At 42.3% G+C, this 23954-nt stretch overlaps 2 protein-coding genes across 5 annotated transcripts in view; one reads left to right on the forward strand and one right to left on the reverse strand.

Moving 5' to 3' along the window:
• The first annotated feature begins 5892 nt into the window (after window positions 1–5892).
• Window positions 5893–8175, forward strand: pebp1 (phosphatidylethanolamine binding protein 1). Its single transcript, XM_048242754.1, has 4 exons — window positions 5893–6138; window positions 6735–6844; window positions 6938–7038; window positions 7646–8175. Exons 1-4 carry the CDS (start codon window positions 6004–6006, stop codon window positions 7861–7863), a joined length of 564 nt encoding a protein of 187 aa, XP_048098711.1. The 5' UTR covers window positions 5893–6003; the 3' UTR covers window positions 7864–8175.
• A 779-nt stretch (window positions 8176–8954) lies between these two features.
• Window positions 8955–23954, reverse strand: part of taok3a (TAO kinase 3a) — a 70597-nt gene continuing 55597 nt past the window's right edge. For all 4 annotated transcript variants that reach the window (XM_048242748.1, XM_048242751.1, XM_048242749.1 and 1 more), the window contains 7 exons: window positions 22204–22440; window positions 19096–19224; window positions 17992–18195; window positions 12366–12605; window positions 11465–11677; window positions 10543–10725; window positions 8955–9510 (listed from right to left, as the gene is read on the reverse strand). In XM_048242748.1, coding sequence (XP_048098705.1) covers window positions 9349–9510; window positions 10543–10725; window positions 11465–11677; window positions 12366–12605; window positions 17992–18195; window positions 19096–19224; window positions 22204–22440 — 1368 coding nt within the window. In that variant the 3' untranslated portion in view covers window positions 8955–9348. The remainder of the gene's footprint in view (window positions 9511–10542; window positions 10726–11464; window positions 11678–12365; window positions 12606–17991; window positions 18196–19095; window positions 19225–22203; window positions 22441–23954) is intronic.

The raw sequence follows: 23954 nt of genomic DNA on the forward strand, positions 1-23954 counted from the left end.
CTGCTGACCTAAAAAAAGGCAGGAAGAGACAAATACATCAGAACAGCCACATGATATGCACCAGGTTAATAAACATGAATGTCAGAAGTTCCATGGTAGGAAATATGACTCAACTGGTTTCTTAAATACATGTATAAATGTTAACTTACAGACAGGGCTTCCAGGCACACGCACCATCCTGGAAGGCTTTCTTGCTTGCGGAACGGATTCATCTGAAATAAAAGACCATACAATCTGCACTGATTGCAAAAAGAATATTTGAATTGTGTAAATAATGTAGTCTGTATTTAAGAGGTCTTACCATCACGTGACCCTGCACTGACTTTTGTGGACGCTCGCATCTTCTTCCGCCTCAATGCAAGAAGTGTCCATCAGCCGCTGACATTTTTCCATAGCTTTGGTGTATGAATCTACGTTAAGAGAACAACGTTTTTGTGAGCCAGTAGTAGAACAAAGTAGTATTTCCATACAGAGAAAACTATTATTGATAGTATTGCAGCAATCAGTCACCTGTACACAACCAGATTTTCTTGACTGGATATTTGGCCCAGCTTTTGACTTGGTTTTTGTATTGTAGCCCAGAGAATTTCTAATGGGGAAACACAGCATCCATAGAAATGCATGGGCTTAGTTTGTAAAGCCAGTATGGCAGCTGTGTATAGCCAACTACACACATTCCGCCCCTTCCTGTATGCTTCCCAACAGACCTCTGAAGTTCCGACTACAAAAAGGAACCAAAAACTGCCATCTTTGCCTATAAGGAGATCAGGGTGTTAATTAATTAACTACCTTTGACAAGTTACATTGCAAGTTAGGTCTGGGGTAGCAAAAATCTAAGTTGCTGTCTTAACGTAGGCCTACCGAAGATCACAGTTAGCCTACCACTCGAAGGCAGAGGACAAAAGTGTTGAGCAAAATGTCTGCATTTCAGACTTCGTCCCCAGGAGAGTGCAATAATTCTCTCCCCATGTTATTTTCCCATAGCAAAAATTGCAAGATAGGCTACCGGATCTCAGCTTTTTGAAGGCAAAATTCAGAGGTCTATTCACTTGAATCGTCTATCCGAAAAACTGTTACAAGATGGCCGCCGACAGTGTACATTTTCTCTACAGCAATCTCTATGGCTCTAGTGTAGCCTACATATGCAGGACTGTTCAGTAGGTTATACCCACTTAAAAAGCATCACCATCTCAGTATATCCACTTAAAATAGACTAGGATACATTTGGGGTTGATCACAGTATAGCCTACCCACTACAGCTAACTACTAGCCTACAACACAGTAGCCTAGATCCAGCTACATACCTATATCCACTAGCCTACTAGACTACACCACTGCTGCCGAGTGACTTGCCTAAAAGGACTGACTGTACACTAAAACTAATTAAAAGAAACGGTAGCCTAGTGCTATTATTTGTAACATCAACGCGAGCAGGTTAACACGATGACACAAAACATACAATGCTGCAAAACATAACACGTTGAGAACAGCAGCAAACAAAGACGAACGAGCAATGTCCTCTGGTAAATTACAAACTTGGCAGAATCGGAATATAACAAAGCCCTACAAGTGAACGGACTTAAGGTTAAACCTCAAAACCTTGCATTACAACCACTAGGCCTACATCATGAAACTGTAACATATTTTACTTACTTTTCGTGAGATCAATTCAAGACGAAAGTGTAATCCATTCCAAGACTTCTTCTTCCAGCGGTGTTAACGGAATCACGAATTCAAACAGAGCCCGTTCACGGAAGTCAGGACAAGACTTCGATCACCTGAAAGCAGAGGCTGTCTTCCCCTACTGGCGGGGGGGGTAGGCCTACGTAATGTAAGGGAGAGCCTGTCTGATTGAACTGAAGTGAAATGTGAAATGAAAGAAGTGAATTTTCTTAGTTGTGAAAAGTGTTCTATTGATAGATTCTTGTTTAAAGTTCATTCACCTAATACGGTAAAAAAAAAGCACAAAAGTATATATTTTTATTTAGTAAAATTGATATTAGCCTAAAATAAATATTATCTTGATATGATGTTTACCTTACTTAGATTTCATAAGACCAATCATTTGAGTGGATCTAAATCAAGTGACTGCAAACATTTTGTATGTTAGGCTACTTCAAAAACTGAAATGGAGCTTGTTTAAATAAACATTTCAAAACCGCACTCAGAACAACCAAAAACAACCAAAGACAACCAAAGCGGGAACGTTGTGTGAAGGTACTGTGCAACCACAGGAGAACGTTTTAGTTGGTTGGTTCCCTTAACGTTTAGGGAACGTTAGAACCCTTAGTTGGTTTGGTTCGAACTAACCTTTAGGGAACCATACACTAACGTTCCCGAACGTTCCCTTAACGTTTTGTGTTAGTGGGGTTCATACCTGTGCTGCAGCATGTAGGCTAATGTTAGCAGCATTATAATGACATTCTAATGTCTGAAAGGCTAATGATTAGCCTATCGGCATTCTAAAAAGTTATGTGTTAAAACTAGCATTTACAGTGTTCTATTTGATGGTGTGTTACTAAGTTCGTGTAATATATAAACCACAATCCTTGTTGATTGAAGTACCAATGTTCGTCTAGAAAGTTTTAATTCACATTAAGATTTTCGCCATAGGCAGTAAAAAACTCCGCCATCTCTGGTCAGGGATTTTCGCTAAGAAAGTTTACGCTCTTTCAACCAATCAGAGGCATCACTTTGGGATTGTGGGATTGTTCAGGATTATGGGTAATGAAATACTTATCCAAGACATCGCGAATATAAGACATTAATCTCAAAACAAGGTTGGTGCCTGCCCCTTGAATTTTCGCCCTCTATATGAGCATATACAATCGCTTAGTACAGCCAGAGCCCGTCAACGGAGAGCCGGATCACTCCCTATTAACTCCATTGTACCTGCAATCTGCTGCAGTTCCGCTAGGGGCGATCACGAATAAGTGCAAAAATAATGGGGGTCTATGGAGCTAGACGGCTAAATGTGTCTCTTTTACCTGGCTGTCGAGAGATTGGATTGTGGTTTCTGCAAGATCAATATGGATTATAGGTCAAAAGTTGAATGAACGAGTACTTACGTCCTTTCGATTTATTACAGGTTGGGTCGTTGTTGCCCACAACACACTAGCTTTCTGCTAATGAATGACGTCATTGACGCATTTGAAAGGCTTTTTAGAACAAATAAGTGACTCAAAAAATATAATACTCAGCGGTCTGTATTTTCTCTGCCCCCTTTTTTGCATGCAACATTCAAATTTCTGGGCAAAAAATTATATCCCGAGAAAAGTGGATTTGAGGGGTACAGCTCCATAGACCTCCATTCATTCTGCACTTATTTGTGAGCGCCCTCATGTGGAACTAGAACAGGAACTGCAACCAGTTCAGAAACCGGAAGTTTCCCAAGTGGCGGTTCTCCCCTTATTAGACATTCTCTGGTACAGCCGTAGCTGGTTTTAAAGGGAAACTTGGCAGGATTTCCCCCTCTGCTGGAGAAATTGTGCATTATGCTATTTCAAACTGTGGGAAAAGGTAACGATAAAGCACATGGATTTGTTTACAAGCTAGCGAACGGTTAGCATAAGTTTGGCAGAACTATGTGGATGTTACAAGGTAAGAAACATGATTTAAAACGAGTTTCTTGTTTCTCACTTCTCTTTCCTGGACGGTAGTCTCAATGTTCAAGTCACCGTTTTCACCGGAACAGGTCATTTAACCATCCAAATGATTTCTAAACGGGTTTATTACGTTGAAATAGTTGCCAAGTCCCCCTTTAAGTCTACCATGTATGGTTACGTTTTTATGGCTTATACCCCAATTGTCAATAGACCTCTCCGGAATAAGTCCCGCCTCTGAAATATCTGGATCCACCCAACTTCCGGGCGTCGAATGTCTATGGGAAATAACATGGCGTTTCGAAATATTATACCTGTCAAACATCTGTAGGTGGCGAAGTAGAAAAAAATGGTGGGCCGATTGGCCTACACACTTCTGCCATCTAGTTTCCACTGGATTTTTTGATTCTCGGTGCCGTTAAAGTAGAAATATATCAGTAAGAAGCACTAAGCTAACGCACGCTTCGGACCCCTCGACTTCCCGAGTCAAGGTTGCATAGCAACGGCAATGTTTCATAGTTTGTCTTCACCAAAATGGATTTTGTGGCACCAGAGCCTGTCTACGGAGGTGGCACTAACCCTGAGTGAAATCGTCATGTTTGATAGGTTGTTAGTGTAACGGATGCCAGCTAGTTTAGCTGTGCTTGTGGAACGTTGGTAAACCTCACTCCCCGACGCCTCAAGAGTGCTGCTGGCATGCACGCCAGTAGCCTGGGCTATTGGCTCAATTGTTAGCGCGCTCGCCTCCCGATCCGAGGTGCTGCTGTTCGCGGGTTCGAGTCCGGGCGTGTGCAGGGCTAAATCGCGCAGGTTCAACACAACGCAGGTTACATTAATATATTCTGAAAATGTTACTGTTCTGATCAAGGTCATGCAAAATAAAGCTATCGACTCAACACAACTCTGCCTCTGATTCCTAGTCTGCTTATCATTATCTGTTTTTCGTGAAAAAAAAATATCTCGTCTCGTCATGTCTAGTGTCTTTGTCTGCGATTTCTTTCTTTTTCAAATATCTCAATAACAGCCAACAAACTCTCAGCAGTCAAACCAAAGTTAAGTTGTGTTGAAAAGAGGCTGAACCTTGCAAACGATTTACTTTTATAGACCACTGAAATCACGCGTGAAAATGACCATCACGTTAGGTTGTGACTGGTTGTGAGCGAGATCTAACGCCCTCCTCCGCCCGCGTACATCGGAACTAGCTCCTTGTTAGCATTAATAATCATTGACTACTTTAACGGCACCGACAATCAAAAAATCCAGTCGAAACTAGATGGCAGAAGTGTGTAGGCCAATCGGCCCACCAGCTTTTTCTACTTTGTCACCTACAGAGTTTGACAGGTACTATATTTCGAAACGCCATGTTATTTCCCATAGACATTTGACGACCGGAAGTTTGGTGGATCCGGATGTTTTAGAGGCGGGACTTATTCCGGAGAGGTCTATGGAGAAATTGTATCCCCCCCCACACTGCTGGCTACACTGCCGTTTGAAACAAGCTGCTCCTGCAGTATCACTCTTAAAGGAGAATTCCGGTGTGATATAGACCTAAAGTGTGTTGAAACACGATACCGAGTGTGAACGTATGTCTCATAGCTCACCTCGGCTTGTCCCCTGCACTCAGAAATCTGGCGCTAGTTAGCCAATGCTACCAACACAGTGTTTCGTTGTGGTGCCTCGGGCATCGGCCTCAGATCAGATTCCAAAAATAATTCAGTGGAAATGCATGGATTCAGTTGCTTCCGTAGCAGCAACTGGAATCCATGCCTTTTCACGGAATTATTTTTGGAATCTGATCCCTCATCATACCTGTTCGTTCGTACTGTCGCTCGACTTATCGTGACTAAATTCAAGATGCCGTTGAACGGTAAAATTCCTCAAGGTACTGTCTGTATTAATCGTCTTGTAAATAAACTACCAGTGCTTTTTCAAAGTTCTCTATGTCTCGTTTTAAATGTCAAGGCTCTCGGAAGTCTACCAATGAAGTATGGAGCTACTTTGAGCCTCGTAAATGGTGTAAAACAGTGATTTATTTGCATGGCTAAGCCGATGCCCGAGGCACCACAACGAAACACTGTGTTGGTAGCATTGGCTAACTAGCAGATTTCTGAGTGCAGGGGACAAGCCGAGGTGAGCTATGAGACATACATTCAAAATTAACTGAACTGTCTGGACAGTTTGACAGCTACTCCACTAGGGGAAGACAGGCATCTGAGCATCTTATTTGCTGATGTTCTGATTGATATAGAGTCTGGCCAATCAAAAAGGTCTAAAACAGAGCGACCCACTGAACCCGAAAACAGTGGTTGGTTCATCTGACGGTCATTCTTTTGTGCTTTCCTGAGCTCCGTAGATTTAAGAGCAGACTTGTGTTATTTACCGGAGACAACGAACTGTTAAAATGCCGGTGGACTTAAGTCAGTGGACCGGAGATCTTGCTCTGACTGAAGTCGAAGAGAAACCAGCAGAAGTTCTCGTCGTGAAGTATGGGTCTCTCGAATTAGATGAACTGGGAAAAGTCCTCACGCCTACTCAGGTTGTAGCTAATGCTAACGTGGACCATTTAACATAAACTGCATTGGCATGCAAAATAACTGCGTGAATATTAGCTAGAATATCAATACTCAGGATTAACTTAATTGCGCGATTTGTTAGCATTTTAATCATACACTGTTTCAATGTTAACTGTCACGTTAGTTTTGAAGCTAGCATAGCTATCCAGCTCATTCACAACACATCACATGGTTGCAGTACAGCGTGCAACTTACCACTACAATAAGTGTCTGACTGTATGAGTTAGCAAATATGGTTGCATGTGGAAAATGTAGCCTACATGCATTGAGCTCGTTTACACGTAAAGTGGAGAAACGAGAGGCCTGGTGCAGATTGTATTGTTTCACTTTTTAACAGATTAACTTCAGTTAGCTGGAATTTTCTCGATGCCTGCTGTAACCTAATTAAAGCACGGCATACCCATATAGTGTCAAGAGTACAACGATTACACTAATACAAACAACTCTGTACAGTAGGTAGGTAGCCTTTGCCGTTTTGTCCATCATTCAATGCTTACAACGCGTGTCCATTCAGGAGACCGGGTCAGGCTAACGTCTGTAATGTAATTTTACCTTCTAGGTCCAAAATCGACCCACATCAATTGAATGGAATGGCTGCGATCCTGGTAAACTATACACGTTGGCCATGACCGACCCAGATGCCCCAAGCAGAAAAGACCCCAAGTTCAGGTATGTCTAATGCTACACCTAAATGTAATGTTGATAGGGCGTTTGTGTAATGGTGTTTTATTCAATATAATGTATATTCTCTTTAAATTATAGGGAGTGGCATCATTTTCTTGTGGTCAACATGAAAGGAAATGATATTGGAAGTGGGTGTGTTATGTCTGACTATGTTGGATCTGGTCCCCCAAAAGGAACTGGTAAGTGAAACACTCACATAGCAGTGTCCTATCTTATGTTTTCTGCATATATTCCCCATGGATATTGTAGATGGATGAAGCATCAGGTAGTCATAAATGAAATGGCAGCCAATTGCATGACTGTGCACCACAATGTTCCAAAATAGAGCAGGAACGCTCCTAAAGCTCTTCAGTACTGGACCTGACCACTAGAGTGTACCAGAGTAGACAATGCGTTCATGGCGATGCTTGTACCAGAGTACAAGGCCAGTGTTTGGGTGGAAAACAAATGGCAGGCCACCACAAATGGCTCTTACAGTAGGCATATTTCTGAGTTTGTTCCAATGGTAATATGGATGTTAACTAAGGTCCCGTTTTAAATCAGATGTACATGCAAAAGGCATTGGTAGCAACACAAAGCATGGTAGAGAGTGCACTTGTCCATTGTAGAGAGTAAATAATCTAAACTATTCACCATAGTTTTCTGACTAAATTGATGATTGACAAGCACTGACAATCAGTGGTTTCTAGACTAGACCTAAAATTGAGATGACAAGATGCAAGTTGGTAGCCTGTAAATATGCATTGTGTAGTTGTGTCTGAGTCATCAGATGGTCTTGTTCTGCAGGTCTCCATCGCTATGTGTGGCTGGTTTACGAGCAGTCGGGTGAACTCAGCTGCTCTGAGGCTGTGCTGACCAACCGCTGCGGCGATAACCGCGGCAAATTCAAGCTCCAGGCCTTCCGCAAGAAGTACGGCCTGGGAGACCCTGTCGCCGGCTCCTGCTACCAGGCTGAATGGGATGACTATGTTCCAAAACTGTATGAGCAGCTGGCTGGAAAGTAAACACAAGAAAGAGCCCCTCCAACAAAGAGCACTTCCAACAGACCGCTTAGACATGTGTATCCCATGACCTAAAATATTCTGCCTTTCTCTTCTGGGTGTGCCATTCTTCCATTACTGTCAAGCATCAGATTCATTCAGTTAGCTCATTTCATTGCATCATGGAAAAAAGCTTTTGTTTATTGACATTTTGTGTACTCCAGTAGTTTGTAACTGTTCTGAAAGAACAATTGAGAACTTCCTTTGGCAATTGAATTGCTGGTACTATAAAAGGGATGTATTAAAAGAACACCAATACAATCAAGGTTTGAAACACTTTCTGTGGGTGAGCACTTTATTTACAAATATAATTAAAAGCTCTGACAGATTCATGCTTCTCTTAACCTGAAAACAAATTTAAAGTGCATGCAATAAAAGCATTTTTTTTTTACCGATCAGATTTTAATCGTAAGAAAATACACAGCTTGAGAATGAGGTTAAAGCAAAGAAGAAGAAAAAAAAACTGATTCCGATGGAATTTCAAGTGAAGATTCCATTGATGATTCAACTTCAAATACTGAATGCAGATGTGGAGGAGGAGGGGGGGGGGGGAGGAGGAGGAGGGGGGGGGGGGAGGAGGAGGGGGGGGGGGGGGGAGGGGGGGGAGGAAGAAGAGAATCATCAGTCCTTTTAAAAAAATCGATTTCAACACCAGATAAAATACAATAGGAAAATAAGTCAAAGCTCTCCATAAATCCATCTATACACAAAATACACTGTCCCTCACCTCAGCCCTTTGTGCTACTCGGGAGTGGGGATTCACATATGGTTTGTTTCACATTTTAACTGCAAACGCAGAAAAATGATGTCGTACAGCGGAGATGCAACAAATCCCACCCTTCGCCCCGGAAGTCATAGATGCATCTATCAATATGTACACTTTATATTCAAACCTATCAAATTGCCCAACCCCTTGTAAAAATGTTTGTTTGTTTGTTTATCCAGGTGAACAAATAGCAAATACAGATTTGAGTGGTGTGAGGATAAGGCTGCATTGCAGGAGTCTTGATGCTCTGCTTTGCTTAGCACAGACTGACAGAAAGTAGAAAGTGTGATTTCTTTTTTTTGTTGTAACACCAAATTACTCTGTATTGCTTGATCTTTCATGTTTTCTTTGTTTTGCACTAAATGTGATATCATTGCACGAGAAACACTGAACACTGACATTCTTTTTTTCTTCCTTTAAAATTTTTTAAAACTTTTTTTTTTTTTTTTTTTTTTTTTTTCTCATTTTTCGTAAGAAACAACAACTATGGGAGTCATCCAGCATTTATCTTGTGGCATGACAAGAGGAGGGCCCTGATGGTGTGGTGCAGGACAGTACAGGCACTCGTCCGAAAGTGATGTCAGTAGCAAAAACAACAACCACCAAAAAAAAAGTACGTTGTTAACATTAACCAACCAGTCATCCTACTGGAAAAGAGGAGGGGGTTATGGCAGAGTCTGGTCTCATCTGTAATCGTCCTTGGGATAGTCTAAAGCACCAAGGTTTCCAACGCCGAGACGGACGCTCTCCATATCAAATGTGTCAATCTCTCTCTCCTGCCTCTCCAGCAGGTGCTTGATGCGATCAGTTCTCTCCTTTTGAAGGGAGGCCAGCTCCTCTTCAATCTGAAACAATACATCCAGAGATTAAGTCATGCCAAACATGTTACACCATTTATTTGTTTGTTTAAAGGCACACTATGGAAGATTTTCACCTTTACCAATTTGATGGTAAACAAACTTGTAATGGGCGAATCATTCACCCTGCAAAGCTATATAGCATAGACGTAGCGAGAAAACCAGCCATGCAACTTCCAAGAGCGGTGCCTCGCCAAATCTCGTGAGAATCGTGAAACATTACCTTGTCAGTAGATATAGCTCTTTGGAGATCTTTTGTCTGTTGTTAATCCTTCACCTCCACAACAAAAGCATTTGCATTGTGTACAAGGGGGCTAAGTCGCGAGAAGTTTGCTATTTACAATAGCAGAGTAACATACTGTATAAATACATTGCAATTCTAGAGGGAGCTCTACACTCACCAAAAATACCTAAACCTGCATAGTATACCTTTAAGGGACATTATTATCCAGAGTTACTTGCAAGATAATACCATACTGAGGGGTGAAGGTAATAAGAAAACTTTCAAAATAGAGGGGCAGCCCTGCCTGACACCTAGCTGGCTTGTAAACTTCAACTCTCTGTGTGTGCAAACTGAAAGGATAAGACTAGCAAAATAAGCAGAAATAGTAAATGACTTGTACATCAGAATTTGTTCAGTTATTAGCCAAGGAATATTACGTGTGCTTTTGCATGTTCTGGGCTTAGACACGTAAATGGACAATGACCAGAGAAAATGACTAAATCAGGTACGTGCAAGTCCACACGATGACTCCACACATGAATTGCATGACCATAAAAAGGGATTGTCTTGCAGAAAAGAGGATTTCACATCAGCCTTACAGCGAAAGTGTGTGAATGTGAATGCTTGTTTGTCTGTATGTATATTGAGGAAGTGTGTGTGTGTGTCTGTACACGTTTGTTGAGGGTGTGTGCTGTATGTGTGTGTCGGGAGCAGTGTGTGTGCTTGCTGAGTGTGTGATGGGAGTAGTGTGTGTATCAAGGGAGTGTTTTTGCTCTGTGTGTGTATGTGTGTCATACCTTCTGCTCCAGATGGGCTCTGCGCAGTGACACCTTCTGCTCTAGTTTCTGCTGCTCGCGTTCGTGCTGGGCCTCGGTCTGCATCTTGATCTTGCTCTGGTAGGCGTTGAGCAACTCCATCTCCTGCTGGAGCTGGTGCCTCAGAGCCTGGCACTCTGCCTCCTGAGCCTCGTCCAGACGCAGCTGCAAACACACACACACACACACACATTAGAATCAGTCATCAAAAACACATACTCTCCAGGAGATGACTGATTTGTTTTGAAAGGAGGCCATATCCTCTTCATACAGTCACCACAGATATAAATATAGACATCAAACATCCACACACACGGTCATGGATGTCAAATATCCAAACAAACACACACCTACACACCCCACAGAGTCATCATAGCAGTCTCATGAACTGACAATGACACTCCAGAGACTAAAATGTACACGTTAATTATTAAGGTCATTACCCTTTGGCCACGAGCACCTCTGCTGTGTCACTTATTGTTGTACAGATGTAAAGCACTGGTTTAATTATTAAAGTTGCTTCAATACTTCATTACGAGTTCCAGTAGAGTACTTTATTAGCTAATTAGTCCTGAAGCAAATAAATGTCAGGTTAACTGAGATATAAGCTAAATTTAATTTATAATGTGTCTCCATTAGTTTGAAAGAACAGCTGAACTATGAAGAAAATAACTTATTAATGGGCTCTTTCCCTCTCTTTCTAAATCTGGACTCTTCACTCGGCAGTTAGTGATGAACTGTTGAACTGAACTGACCGCTGTAGACACACTGGTATAAGTGTCTTTTCCAAGATGTGGTAGGGCTTTCTTTTTTTTAATGCATGCTTAGTGTCTGTGTTGTATGCTGGGTCTGAATGGACTCAGGGTCTGGCGATAAAGGACTGAAAAGTGAACTGTTTCCTTACCGCTTGCGACGCCATCATTTCGTTGATGCTCTGCTCATACTGCTCGGCCAGGATGGCCAGTTTGCGCGTCTGCTCGTCCTTGAGCGCCTTGAGCACTGCTTTGTGCTCGCTCTTGGGGGTCACCTCCAGCTGGTGGTGCCGAAGGGCCTTGTACTGCTTGGTCTGGACTTTGCACGTGTCCTGGAACTGTTTCTTAATCTGCATCTCCAACACCTGGAGAAAAACATGCAACAATGTCTTCAAACAAAGTGTAACTATTTTAAAGGTTGAATTAGAACACTCTGAACAAGAACAAGGACTTGAAAGTATCTACCTAAGAAATGAGACTACACAAGAATGTATACATATGTAAGTGTGTGTGTTTGTGTGTGGTGAGGGGTTCTATGGAATGTTTACTTTCCATAGAAATTAATCATTCATAACTGCTGTATGCAATCTTAATGCATATGTCTTTTAATATTTATCAAAAACTTCTAGCTATTCTAGTACACTAAAAGATAGTCTCTCTCTCTCTCTCTCTCTCTATATATATATATATATATATATATATATATATATATATATATATATATATATATATATATATATATATATATATATATATATATATATATATATATATATATATCTCCATCCTAGGCTCTGTAATTGGAAATTCCTTATCTGATAAATTATTTCAAAGGATATAGGCCCATAACCTGCACAGTAAGTGATTATTGAGTGGTTTGAGGAGGAGGACAAGTCTTGGGCTTTAGCTTCTACTGTGCTGACTGACAGTACAACATACCTGCACAACACATGACCCTGAAATCTAAGCTGGAGGGGTCAAGTTTCTTTCCCTCATCACTTCCACGACAGTACTGAATTAACCAACCGTAACACGTTCGCCGTTCAGACTCACCTTGAGGTTCTTGGGCTGCTGCCGGAGTTCGAGAACATGCTTGCGGTGAAGCTCACGTTCGCGGCGGTTGTTGTACTCGATCTGGTTCTCGAGTTCTCGCTGGTGCTGCTGGCGGATCAGATCCATGCGCAGCTTCTGCAGGGCCTTGAGCTGCCGGTGCTCTAGTTCCTGTGTGGACTCATCGTGACGGATCAACATGGCGTGCTCCATCTCCTTCTGAGTCTTCTTCTTGTTTAGCTCCTGTGGCGCGCGCACACACACACAGGTCAAAAAGTGGTTAATAAGGGAAATGTACTTGTAGGTGCAGTCCTCCAATATAATCCAGTACACTAACTATAGTTACCCATCCTATGTGTGTGGAATAATAATGGATTGGACTGAGCTGTATACTATTCTAGTCAATTAACATATCACTAGTATAGAACAGGGGTCCCCAACCTTTTATGTACCATGGACCGGTTTGATTCCTTTTTTTTTTTTTTTCACGGACCGGGGGGGATGGGGGTGGGGGTGTTCGGGGTTCCATATGTGTTGTGCATGCATTACTTGAAAAGAACTAGCTCCAGTTATGTATGAACAGTGAAGGTAACAATCTCTTAAACATGTGAAAACGCGGAACTTGAAGAAGTGAAAAATTGAACAATATGAACAATGAACATTGAACAACTTCAAGCTACATCTATAAGTGTGAACATGCTTAACAAAATATGGGAACAAAACATGGGAACTAAAAGCGTGCATTACTTAATATAATCAGTGGGAGCCCTGCTTGTTTCCCTGCAACAAGAAGGTTCCATCTGGGGGGTGATGGAAGACAGTGACACCCTCAGTGTGTTTGAAATGTCCAGTCGATTAGCTAATTTGGTCTTAGTTGCAGTCATTGCCGAAAACCCGGCCTCGCATATAGGTGGTGAGAAATGGTAGCATGTTTAGCGCTTTTACGGCTATCTCGGGATATTCTGCTTTGATTTTGATCCAAAAACCCACCAGAGAGGTTTCCTTATAGACACTCTTAAGACCACTGTCATTTGCAATTTCGATCAACTGCTCTTCCTCCTGCGCTGACAAGTTAGGACTATTCGGGATATTGACAAATGGGTTGCGGACCCACTCATTGGTTTGCCGTGGATCTTTGGAGGATGGGAAGTAACGCTCAAACTCATTTGAAAGCGCAACAGAGTGATCGCGCACCAGCTGCGAGAGAAAGGGCCCTGCCTCAGTCTCTCCCAAAACCCCCACTACTGTTTGGAACATATCAAATACACCCACTCCACTCGTCGTCCCCACAAATCAAGCTTGGCTTTAAATGCAGCGACTTTATCTGCCAGTTTAAAGACAGTCGTCATTCTCCCCTGGAGTGACAGGTTGAGGTCATTAAGCAACCTGAATATGTCACACAGGTAAGCGAGTTTTGACACCCAGTCCTCATCACTAAAATGTGCAGCTAACGGTGACTTTTTTTCTGTAAGAAATCTCTGCAGCGGCTCTCTCAACTCAAACACTCTGGCCAGTGACCTGCTAAAGATGCTTGTTTTTTGTTGCTCATTCTAGCAGTTTAGCTAACTTCGTGTACTTCGTAACTGAAGGCAATATGTAAAAGTGTTGAAGGCGGGACAGACAGACGTAAGAAAATAGACCTTGCAAAATGCAAACATGCGTGCAATCAAACAACTGCAAATAGGCCTATACCATGTAAAAACGTGACATTATTGCGAATTAAATTAAATTTAGTTTAGTTTGCATGCATTTTTAAACTCATGTGGTAGGCTACGGCCCGGTTAGGAATGTCCCGCGGCCCGGTGATTGGGGACCGCTGGTATAAAAGACAGATGGATTTGACTGGCTGTTCAGCTCAACAATGGTCCACCAGGTTCAAGGACTGTAAATTTAATTTTATGGAAACATGAGTTGTGCTCTGATTTGGCTATGCTCCTGTGAAACATGCATACAGTGGCTAAAGATTTCTTTTTTACATCAGAAAATATTCAATTAATAATTTTCAGCTGGACAGCTGATGAGTGGTAGAGGAAAAAGAGACAATTGCGGTATAAGCCATAAAAACTTAACTGCACGTGGTAGACTTAAAACCAGCTACGGCTGTACTAAGCGATTGTATGCTCCTATAGACACCAAGAGTTCATGGAGCACTAACCTTGTTTTGAGATAAATGCCTTTTATTCGCGATCTCTTGGATAAGTACTTCATTACCCACAATCCTGAACAATCCCACAATCCCACAGTGATGCCTGATTGGTGGAAAGGCCGTTATGGTCATAGTTTGAAACTTTCTCAGCGAAAAATATTGACAAAGATGGCGGAGTCTTTTACTGCCTATGGCGAAAATCTTAATGTGATTAAAAACTTTCTTGACAAATGTTGGTACTTGTTTCAACAAGGATTGGGGTTTATACATCACACGAACTTAGTCAGGGCCAATACACTATCAAATAGACCACTGTAAATGTTAGTTTAAACACTCAAACTTTTCAGGTAGCCGACAGGCTAACCTTTAGCATTTCCGACATTGTATGTCATTAACATTAGCCTACATGCTGCAACACAGTATGAAATATATTATGTTTTAGTGTCCAAAGGGGTGAAAGCCACTTTAAATCGGGTCACATTATTGACTGTTGTGTGTCCGAGAGTCAGTTTGTGGGTTTTGTAAGGGCCAGCATGAGGGACAAGACCTACAAAGTTGTGGTGAGTTAAGCAGGGAGGTTGGCGTTAATGCTGCTAGCAGTGCTAGTTAACATTAGCTAGGCTACTGTAGCCTTCATACTGTATGATTCATACCAATCATTAACCTAGGAATACTTCGTGCATTTAATGAACATTTTGTGTAATAATTTACGGCAAATTAATAAACTGAATATGGTGGTCCAAGAGCAGACCATGCACCAGTCCATGCATCAGCCCGACTGAGCAGTGATGACAGCATAGGATGAGTCAGGTAACGCTACGAAGCACTGCCGTTAACGTTAAAGTGCGTATGTCAGGTTAAAAAACATTTTTGACAAATGAAGGGACATGAAGCAAGATAGTAGTGAGTAGTGATCTTTCTTGAAGAATCAACTTTAAATACAATAGAACAATATTTACAGTTATTTTTATAACTGAATTTATGAACATTCCAGGAAACATTCCAGACACAATGATGACCTCATAAGAGGGAGTCCAGCAAAGTTGGTCAATTAAAACACATGGGATAAGGGATCATACAGTAGTTTTTTTTAAACTGATGAGGCCAAAAACATGACTTCATTCCAGTATGTCATGCTAGAGTCTACTACCTGCCTGACATAAAAATATCCTGATACCTTTTTTCTTTACTGGCAACCATTATTGATCTTAAAATGTGATGAAGAGGATATGGGTAAGTAGCAATGCTTGAAAATGCCAGTTGTGTCACTTGCCATCACATATAGGCCATTATATAGCCTAAACTAAGTAGAATCAGTAAGCAACTCATTAGTCTGTGTTCAGCCAACCATATGCTTTTCTTTAGAGACCTGACTATAAAACCATCAGTGTATATGTGCTACCACACATTTGCTCTTTATATACATCTGCTTATCAACTAATGTTAGCTATAGACAGACTATTAATTTGCTTCCTGATTCTACTTGTTGTATATGAAAGCCTATGTGATGGCAAATGACACAACTGCCATTTTGAAGCCATGATACATACTAATAGTGATCCGGTCCTACTCACACCCCTAATCAATTTCTCACTGATGATTTGATGGCCATGATTTACCTACATTTTGTAGCCTATTCGTCTTTACTTTGTCCCCTCATGCTTATGAACCACTGGTATGTCAGAGAACATTTTTGGCCTTTTCAGTATAAAAGAAAATGCCGTTAAAACCCATTCTCCCCTATGCTCAACTTTACTGGACTCCCTCTTATGAGGTCATCACTGTGTCTGGAATGTTCATAAATTCAGTTATAAAAATAACTGTAAATATTGTATTTAAAGTTGATTTTTCAAGAAAAATCACTACTCACTACTATCTTGCTTCATGTCCCTTCATTTGTCAAAAATGTTTTTTTAACCTGACATACGCACTTTAACCGCTTTCACACACACACACACACGATATAAAATACACAATGATAAATATAAAATTCAATACTCCTGAAATAACTGCTGTTAACTGCACATTCACTATATAAAAATCACTGTTTGGAGGAAAGGGTTCGCGTGCTGTCGCCGGTTGGAAATGGCAAAATAAATCGCGCCGATTTTGCCTATATTATTCAGTGAGGCGCGGTGGTTTATGGGATGAGTAGTTCCTTCGCTCGGAAATGAAAATATGTACACAGTCTTGTACCTTGGACTTTTTTTGGATTTTCTCTTCGTTTTTTCACTCGAAATGATATGTTGTATGCTTATGAGTTATGCCGTAGCTGGTTGCTGTAAAACTCTTTAGATATGGATTTTTCCAAACGTCAATGGGACAAATGAATGGGAATCTTACATCCGGCACCTAACCGCATTTTGGCTGTGGGCGGGACTGTGCAGCTCTATATAAATATGTCTATCAGACAGTTGAAAAATAAAGTCGTCTTTCAATAATAATCCTGTCGTACAAAGATACTGGTTGTGTGTCAAAGTCACGGGTCTCCCTCAGACCTGATGTCATGCATGCCTTCATTGTGCTGTGAACAACTAACTTAGCCATCTTGTGTTCACCACTGATGTAATGCTAATAGCAGAACATAGAACAACCTCTTCAAATGAAGCATAGCACTTTTAAAGCAACAAAGTACTAGAACGCATCTACTGAGGTGTGTTTGTTTGTGTGTGGGCTATATATACACACATCAATCAATCAATCAATCAATCAATCAATCAATCTATACACACACGTACACTTTTTTACAGTAAAGTAATTGTAAAGGGAAGACAAAGTTTGTGTGGCTACTGACGTAGGTGTGCGGATAGGTTTTGGTCAGATGCCCGTGAGAGGCATCAGACCTATTAAGACTTCCCGAGTTCTGCTGTAGATTAACGGCACAGATCTGGGGCTTAACGCATTGTTGCATTACTTACTCTTTAAGCAGCTTATCTGAAATGGGCAAACCTGAGAAAGTGCAGCTCCCCTTCACTTGAGCCGCACTGATTACAATAACCAATTACTTTCTTATACATAACTTAGTTTGCACATTACCTGCCCGGTTTCCCCCGTTTGTTTCTCTTTGCACATTTAAAAACAACATGTTTGTATGGTTGTGGTGCACAATCATACTGCACTGTATGAGGGCAATCAAGATCCTAGAGGCTTGTCACCACAGAATTAGAACGAGGGATGGAAGTGTCAATTAGGTACATCTCCATATTTGTGATAGTATTTTTTTTTTCCGTCTGATTTCATCCAAAACAACACGTCAGACACTTAAAAAAAACAAGCCATATAAAACAGAGGCCTTCTCCTCTTTCTGCTCATCCTCATCCTCTCCTACACTCTCAATTCAATTAAGTTTGATTTATATGATGCCTGCCACAACACAACAATAGGTCTTTGGGTGTTTGAACATGTACAGGTGCCCAAGTTGAACCTGAACCTTGATCCCCTCATATAAAGCAGAGGCGTCCTCCATCTCTCCTCCTGCCTCACCTCTCTTATCTGCTCCTGCTCCATCTCATGCCTCTTGGTCATGATCTTGCGCTTGAAGGCGCGGCAGTTCCTGTCGTAGTAGACCCTCTGCTGGTTGAGCAGGTGTGCCTCCTCTTCGGCCTGGGAGTGTTGGATGTTCTCCTTGTGTTTGGACAGACGCTCCTGCTTCTCCTTCTTGGGAGTGCTGTGGTCCTCATTCATCTCCTGCAAAACATTTACATTAATTCATTTTATGGTTTTATCCAAAGCAACTTACAGCAATACAGCTAATACATTACTACTGCATCTGTCAATGGAAGAGGAGGTGGTGGGTACAGACAAAGCAACACAGTCACCACAGGGACATAAATTCAATGAAATTCAATTATATTTCTGTAATGCTATAACATAAGAATATGTTTCAAAGTGCTTTACAGACAGCCGAGCTTGTACTTGAACCTTAACATAAACATCACAAAGAAATGTAATGACTTCATGGGTGTAAAAAATAAATGCAAACGGCATATTTCTCTGCTTAAAAAGTGTATTGTGCATTTTAAGGGTGACTGGGACTAGCTTGAGCTTGGGGCAAGGAACAAAAGGACTTTCAGCCAGGACAGAAATGCACATTTTCTGTTTAAGACGTGGGCAGTTAGGGTGTGTCGGAGCTGTAACTGACAGGATTCCACAAGCAAAACAACCACAGAGGACAGGAAGTCAAACTGGTTTGGCTGGCCCATAAATGTAAAAGCATGTCAGTTAGGGCATCAGCCACCCACGGAATAGGCCCTTTCTGTATGTAATTTCTACACATAAAAAGACTGCAGCAAGTTTGTGACAGAAGTGTAAATCATTCTCCAGAATCACCAGCTGATGACACTGTGTGCTAAGCTGCTAATGCTAAGCTGGTATAATGGAGATCAGACTGAATGCTACGAGCGGAGTTCAAAACTGCATTTCCACATTAAACATAATACAGCACATTCAACAAAGTCAGCTTTAGGAAACTTTAGGTGAGAAATCTCAGCTCCCCTGAACTAAGGGACACAGTGGCTTGGTTGAGGTCTGGGTCTGGGTGTGTGTGTGTGTGTGTGTGTGTTTGTCTGTCTGTGTGTGTTGGCAGACCTCTTTAATCTTCTCCTTGCAGAGTTTGTACTGCTTTTTCTGGTTATCTAAGAAGGTGGTCAGCTCCTTCTTCTGCTGGGCCACAATCTGCTGCTGGAACTTCTTCTCGTCAGCGGCAGCCGTTTTCATCTGCAAATAGGTCACACACGGACACACACAGACACACACAGACACACACAAACACAGTCAGACAAGGGTATTATTGAATGCTGTATATAGGATAAACTTAACATAAAAAAAATATATATTTTATGACTAATTCATATACTATCATTGTAAACTGTGTAAAGGGTCTGACATTTTGTTTATTTGCACAGGACTGTCAGTATATGTCTATTGTTCAAAATGATGTCAAATCATTAGACATTACAGGGCAAAGTCTGTGAATGAGTTGGCAGACTGGGCAAAGCTTTAACATGATTAACTTTAAATCCAATGTCTGAGGGTTTTAAACAGTGGCGAGGACTTGGGTAAATCCATTAGCGATGACTTGTTAGTGAAAGCAAGCTTGCCCCCAATGTGCGCCCGCCTGTCCGCTCGCTCACTCGCTCCCCTTACCCTCAGTGGTAAACAACGATACCTCAATCACTTTTGGCTCACTGCCTGCCCCACTTTTGCAAGCTGCCATCTACTGATAGGTGATGCCCGCACTCACGAAAGCAAGACCCCCTCTGAACCTCATCATCTGATCCACAACCAAACAACATGTGCATCCATTGATTTGACTCCTCCTTCAGGAAAACACTTTTTGAACATATACACATCCAGTCCAGTGATCCACCACTAAAAACCATGGACTACATCCATTGTCTTGTCAAGGAAAACTCCATCTGAACATAAACACATCCTACCAACTGGTTAAGAATACATCAGTTAGCCAGCAATAAACTTGAACTGTAGGGTACTGAACATCAGTGGAAGCCTAACTAATCTGTGTCTTCCTTGGGGATTTGCAGAGCAAAATGAGCGTAACAAAATAAGCATGATTTTGAACTCCTGGTGACCCCGGCTGCGCTGCCTTGAATCCAAAAGTTCCTGAATTAAAAATGGAAAATACATGCAGTGTATTCACAGGAAGCCCTGTGGAAAGGTTTAATCTACCACCACCATCTCTCTGTATTGCTATGCAGGAGTGCAATGCATTACTAACTAGCTTAAATGAACCTGGGGATATTAACACGGTTGACACAGAGAGGAAAGAGAGAAACTTTTTTCCTTCCACAGATCAGCAGTCAGCAAATTAAGCGTTGTTGTGACCTAATGGGATCTTTTTTCTCATCTGCATATTATTAGAAAGCGTGGGACATCCAAACCTACCTACCACAATTATAGATCTACACCATTAGACTACGAGGACACAACTGTGAATACACTCAATAAGAACATCTAGGCCTACATATTAGACAGTGTGAAATTAGCCAAACCCAGAGCCTTATAGATATAGATTATCTGTCTCTAGGGCTCTGGCCAAACCTAAGAACCTAACCTAACCTGAGCTGCCAACTCTATGCCAGCTTGTGGCCTGACCCTTTCAGGTGACTGGACGCCATGCCATGCTGCCGCGACACCTCTTCACCTTTTATTCAGTGTGGGTGGCGTGCTTGTTGACCGGCTTCTCCAGCTACCCCACCCCACCAAAGTCAGGATCTAATCACTGATAAGAGAATCATTAGACAGCACGGCATAGCTTATCTGATCTAACACAACTCAGGATCTGAAGACTGTCAGCTTGTAGTCTGAAACATCCAGGCTATGTGCCACCCCTATCCTCATTTGTGGTCAGGATGATGTGCTTCTTGGCAACCTAACCCCTACCCAACACCCAACTAAGGCACACCTACATACAGGATCACTGGACAACATGGCATAGCCTAACATAACTTAATCTAAGACAACTCAGGATTGAGTGAGATCAAGACTGAGCCGATTTCAGGTCCCTAACAACCGTAGTCAAGAACGAACTCGGAGGACAAGCACTAGTTTGTTTACACTGACAGCGCATAGAAAGCAAGCTGGCTGAACTTGATATAAGATGAAGAATAAAAACAAATTGCCAAAATATTTCGGTGTAGCCGAGTCTGGATTGTTTTCATCTAGAGGTGTAGCGGATTTACCTATGAAAAAGCAATGGATTTTACGGAAGGTAGGCTAAACATTTGGCCAGTCACTGTAACGTTAAAGTTAGGTTAGGCTTAGGCTAATGTTAACGTTAGGGCTTCGACTGCACAAACAATTCGTTTATATTAAGATTAAAGTGATAACATTACCTACTCAAAGGCTACATAATGACAGGGGTGGACAATCATTTCCCCCTGAGGTCAGAGGATAAACTTTGATAAAGTAGGCTATGCCGCTGGCCACACATTGAACGATTGGCTGAAATACAATGCACAAAATGCATTGTGCTGGATGTTAATTGACAGGAAAGTAGCCTGACGGATTAGCTAAACTAGGCTACCTTATAGTAGGCCTATGCAATAACGTTACTTGCAAGCCCATGTCTTCTTTCTTAAAACAAACAACTCAAATGGAGTGTCAACTTTAACTTTAGGCTAACCTGCATCTTGTCATTTGTGTGAAACGTAGGCTAACGTTAGCCTCCGTTCTCATAGATCATAAGTCTCTTATTAAAATGATATGCTGAGGAATATGATAAAACACTTAACGTCACTAACGTTACCCTATGTTATTTAGCCTACATGATTTCAGTTTTTCCTCTTCAGCAACATTTGTGGCATAACTTCATAGCTTCATAATGCATGCTTCGTATCCAAATGTCTAGTTCTAGCACCTAGGTCTGCCTACTTTATTGGCGTTTTAAACATTTTTAGCTTTAAACGGACACATCACAAAAAATTAGATGTCACCTGTACCACACAGGGGAAATTCAGTCTGCTTTTCTCTGCCAAAAGTTAACGATTTTCAAGCATCTTGCGTCTTTCTTTCAATGTATTGCTATACGGCTCTGGGTTTGCTTGTCCTCCGAGTTCGTCCTTAACGGCGGTTGTTAGGGACCTGAAACCGGTCTATACACTTCAGTAGTAGTAGCCATGGGCCACCAGTAGGGTTCACTGCTCTGCCCCAAGCCACAGCCCCCCACATGCTCACCTCCTTCTCCGTGTGGATGACATGCTTCTTGGCCAGCTTCTCCAGCTCGATGAAGGCGTTGTTGGCCTGCGTCTCCACCTCCTTCTGCAGCTTGAGCCGGTGCTCGTCCATCTCGGTCTTGAGTTTGTTCTCCTGGGCAATGAGCTGCTTCTGGTGCTGCCGCCGCATGCGCTTGTACCCTGACATCTGCTCCCGCAGCTCATTCTCCTGCTCATGCTCGTGGATCTGACGGGTGACCTGCCACACACCGCCGGAGGGAGAGAGAGAGAGAGAGACAGGTGAGATGGGAGAGACAGGTGAGATGGTTGAGACGGTTGAGACCGGTGAGATGGGTGAGACCAGTGAGATGGGTGAGAAAGGTGAGGAGTGAGACAGGGCAGGGGAGGGTAGACAGACAGCAGAGAGAGATTCTCTGTCTAAGACTCAGAGTTAAAGAGCATAGAGAGATGAGACGGGGCAGGAGGGTAGACAGGTCCTTGAAATTCTCTGCTCCTCAGAAACAGAGTTAAAGTGCATAGAGAAGTGAGACAGGATGAGAGAAGGGAGGCAGGTGAGATGTGGGAGGATGGACAGGGAGATGGTTGGTAAGGGGTTGAGACCGGGTGAGAGTTACTGGTGAGACCAGTGAGATGGGTGAGAAAGGTGAGGAGGAGCAAAGCGAGTAAAGAGGAGCGAGACCATGGGGAGACAATTTGGAGGAGTGAGATGTGAGAGGGTGAGATGGGCTGAGAATGAGATGGGTGAATCAGAGATGGGTGAGAGAGGTGTGAGGCAGGGCAAGAGGGTAGACAGGTCAGCAGAGATTCTTTGTTCCTCTGAATCAGAGTTAAAGAGCATAGAGAAGTGAGACAGGGCAGGAGGGTAGACAGGTCAGCAGAGATTCTCTGCTCCTCAGAAACAGAGCAAAGAGAGAGAGAGAAGAGAGACAGGGAGATGGGGGAGACAGGTGAGATGGTTGAGGCAGTTTGAGACGGTGAGATGGGTGAAACAGTGAGATGGGTGAAGAGGTGGAGACAGGATGAGAGAAGGGGGGCAATTTGGAGGAGTGAGAGGGGTATGGTTAGAAAGGAGTTAAGAGTAAGGGTGAGCTTGACAAGAGGTAGACAGGTCAGCAGAGATTCTTTGTTACTGAATCAGGATTAAAGGCATAGCTCGGTTGGAAGTGTGTATTCAGGTCAGCAGAATTCTACTGCTCCTACAAGAGTTACTTCCTAGTGTTTGAACTGCTGAACAGTTGAAGATTCTCTCACATGCAGCAGGTTTTAAAGCACCTAGAAGTGAGACATGTGGCATGAATGCTATAATCTGTTAACATGGGCACTGAAATGAAAATGAACTGCTGCAGCCACAGCAGTGTGTACACAAACACCATTGATTTTTTGAACTGCTGAACCGTTTTCCACATGCAGCAGGCTGCACCCTATACGCATGTGGAAACAGGCCTCCAGAAATCAAAAGAAAACAACTGAAACAGGTAGAAACAACTGAAACAGGTAGTCTCAAGTGTAGTATGCTGGTTTGGGATGATTGAGATGAATAGCACAGATGTCTGAGACTGAGAAAGATACATTGGGTGTTTGCCTCATCACCCCCGGCCGCTGAAGAACAACAAAACTCAATTCATAGCACAGTGGCAAAACAAACGCAGGCAGCACGGTACAGTTCAATATCCTTCTCCTCTGCAACGCAGCAATATGACACAAAAGTAGTGTAGACCGCTGGAATTAAACAACTGATAAAACAAACAAGAC

The sequence above is a fragment of the Alosa alosa genome, chromosome 5, assembly GCF_017589495.1.
Source record: "Alosa alosa isolate M-15738 ecotype Scorff River chromosome 5, AALO_Geno_1.1, whole genome shotgun sequence".
Lineage (NCBI taxonomy): Eukaryota > Metazoa > Chordata > Actinopteri > Clupeiformes > Clupeidae > Alosa > Alosa alosa.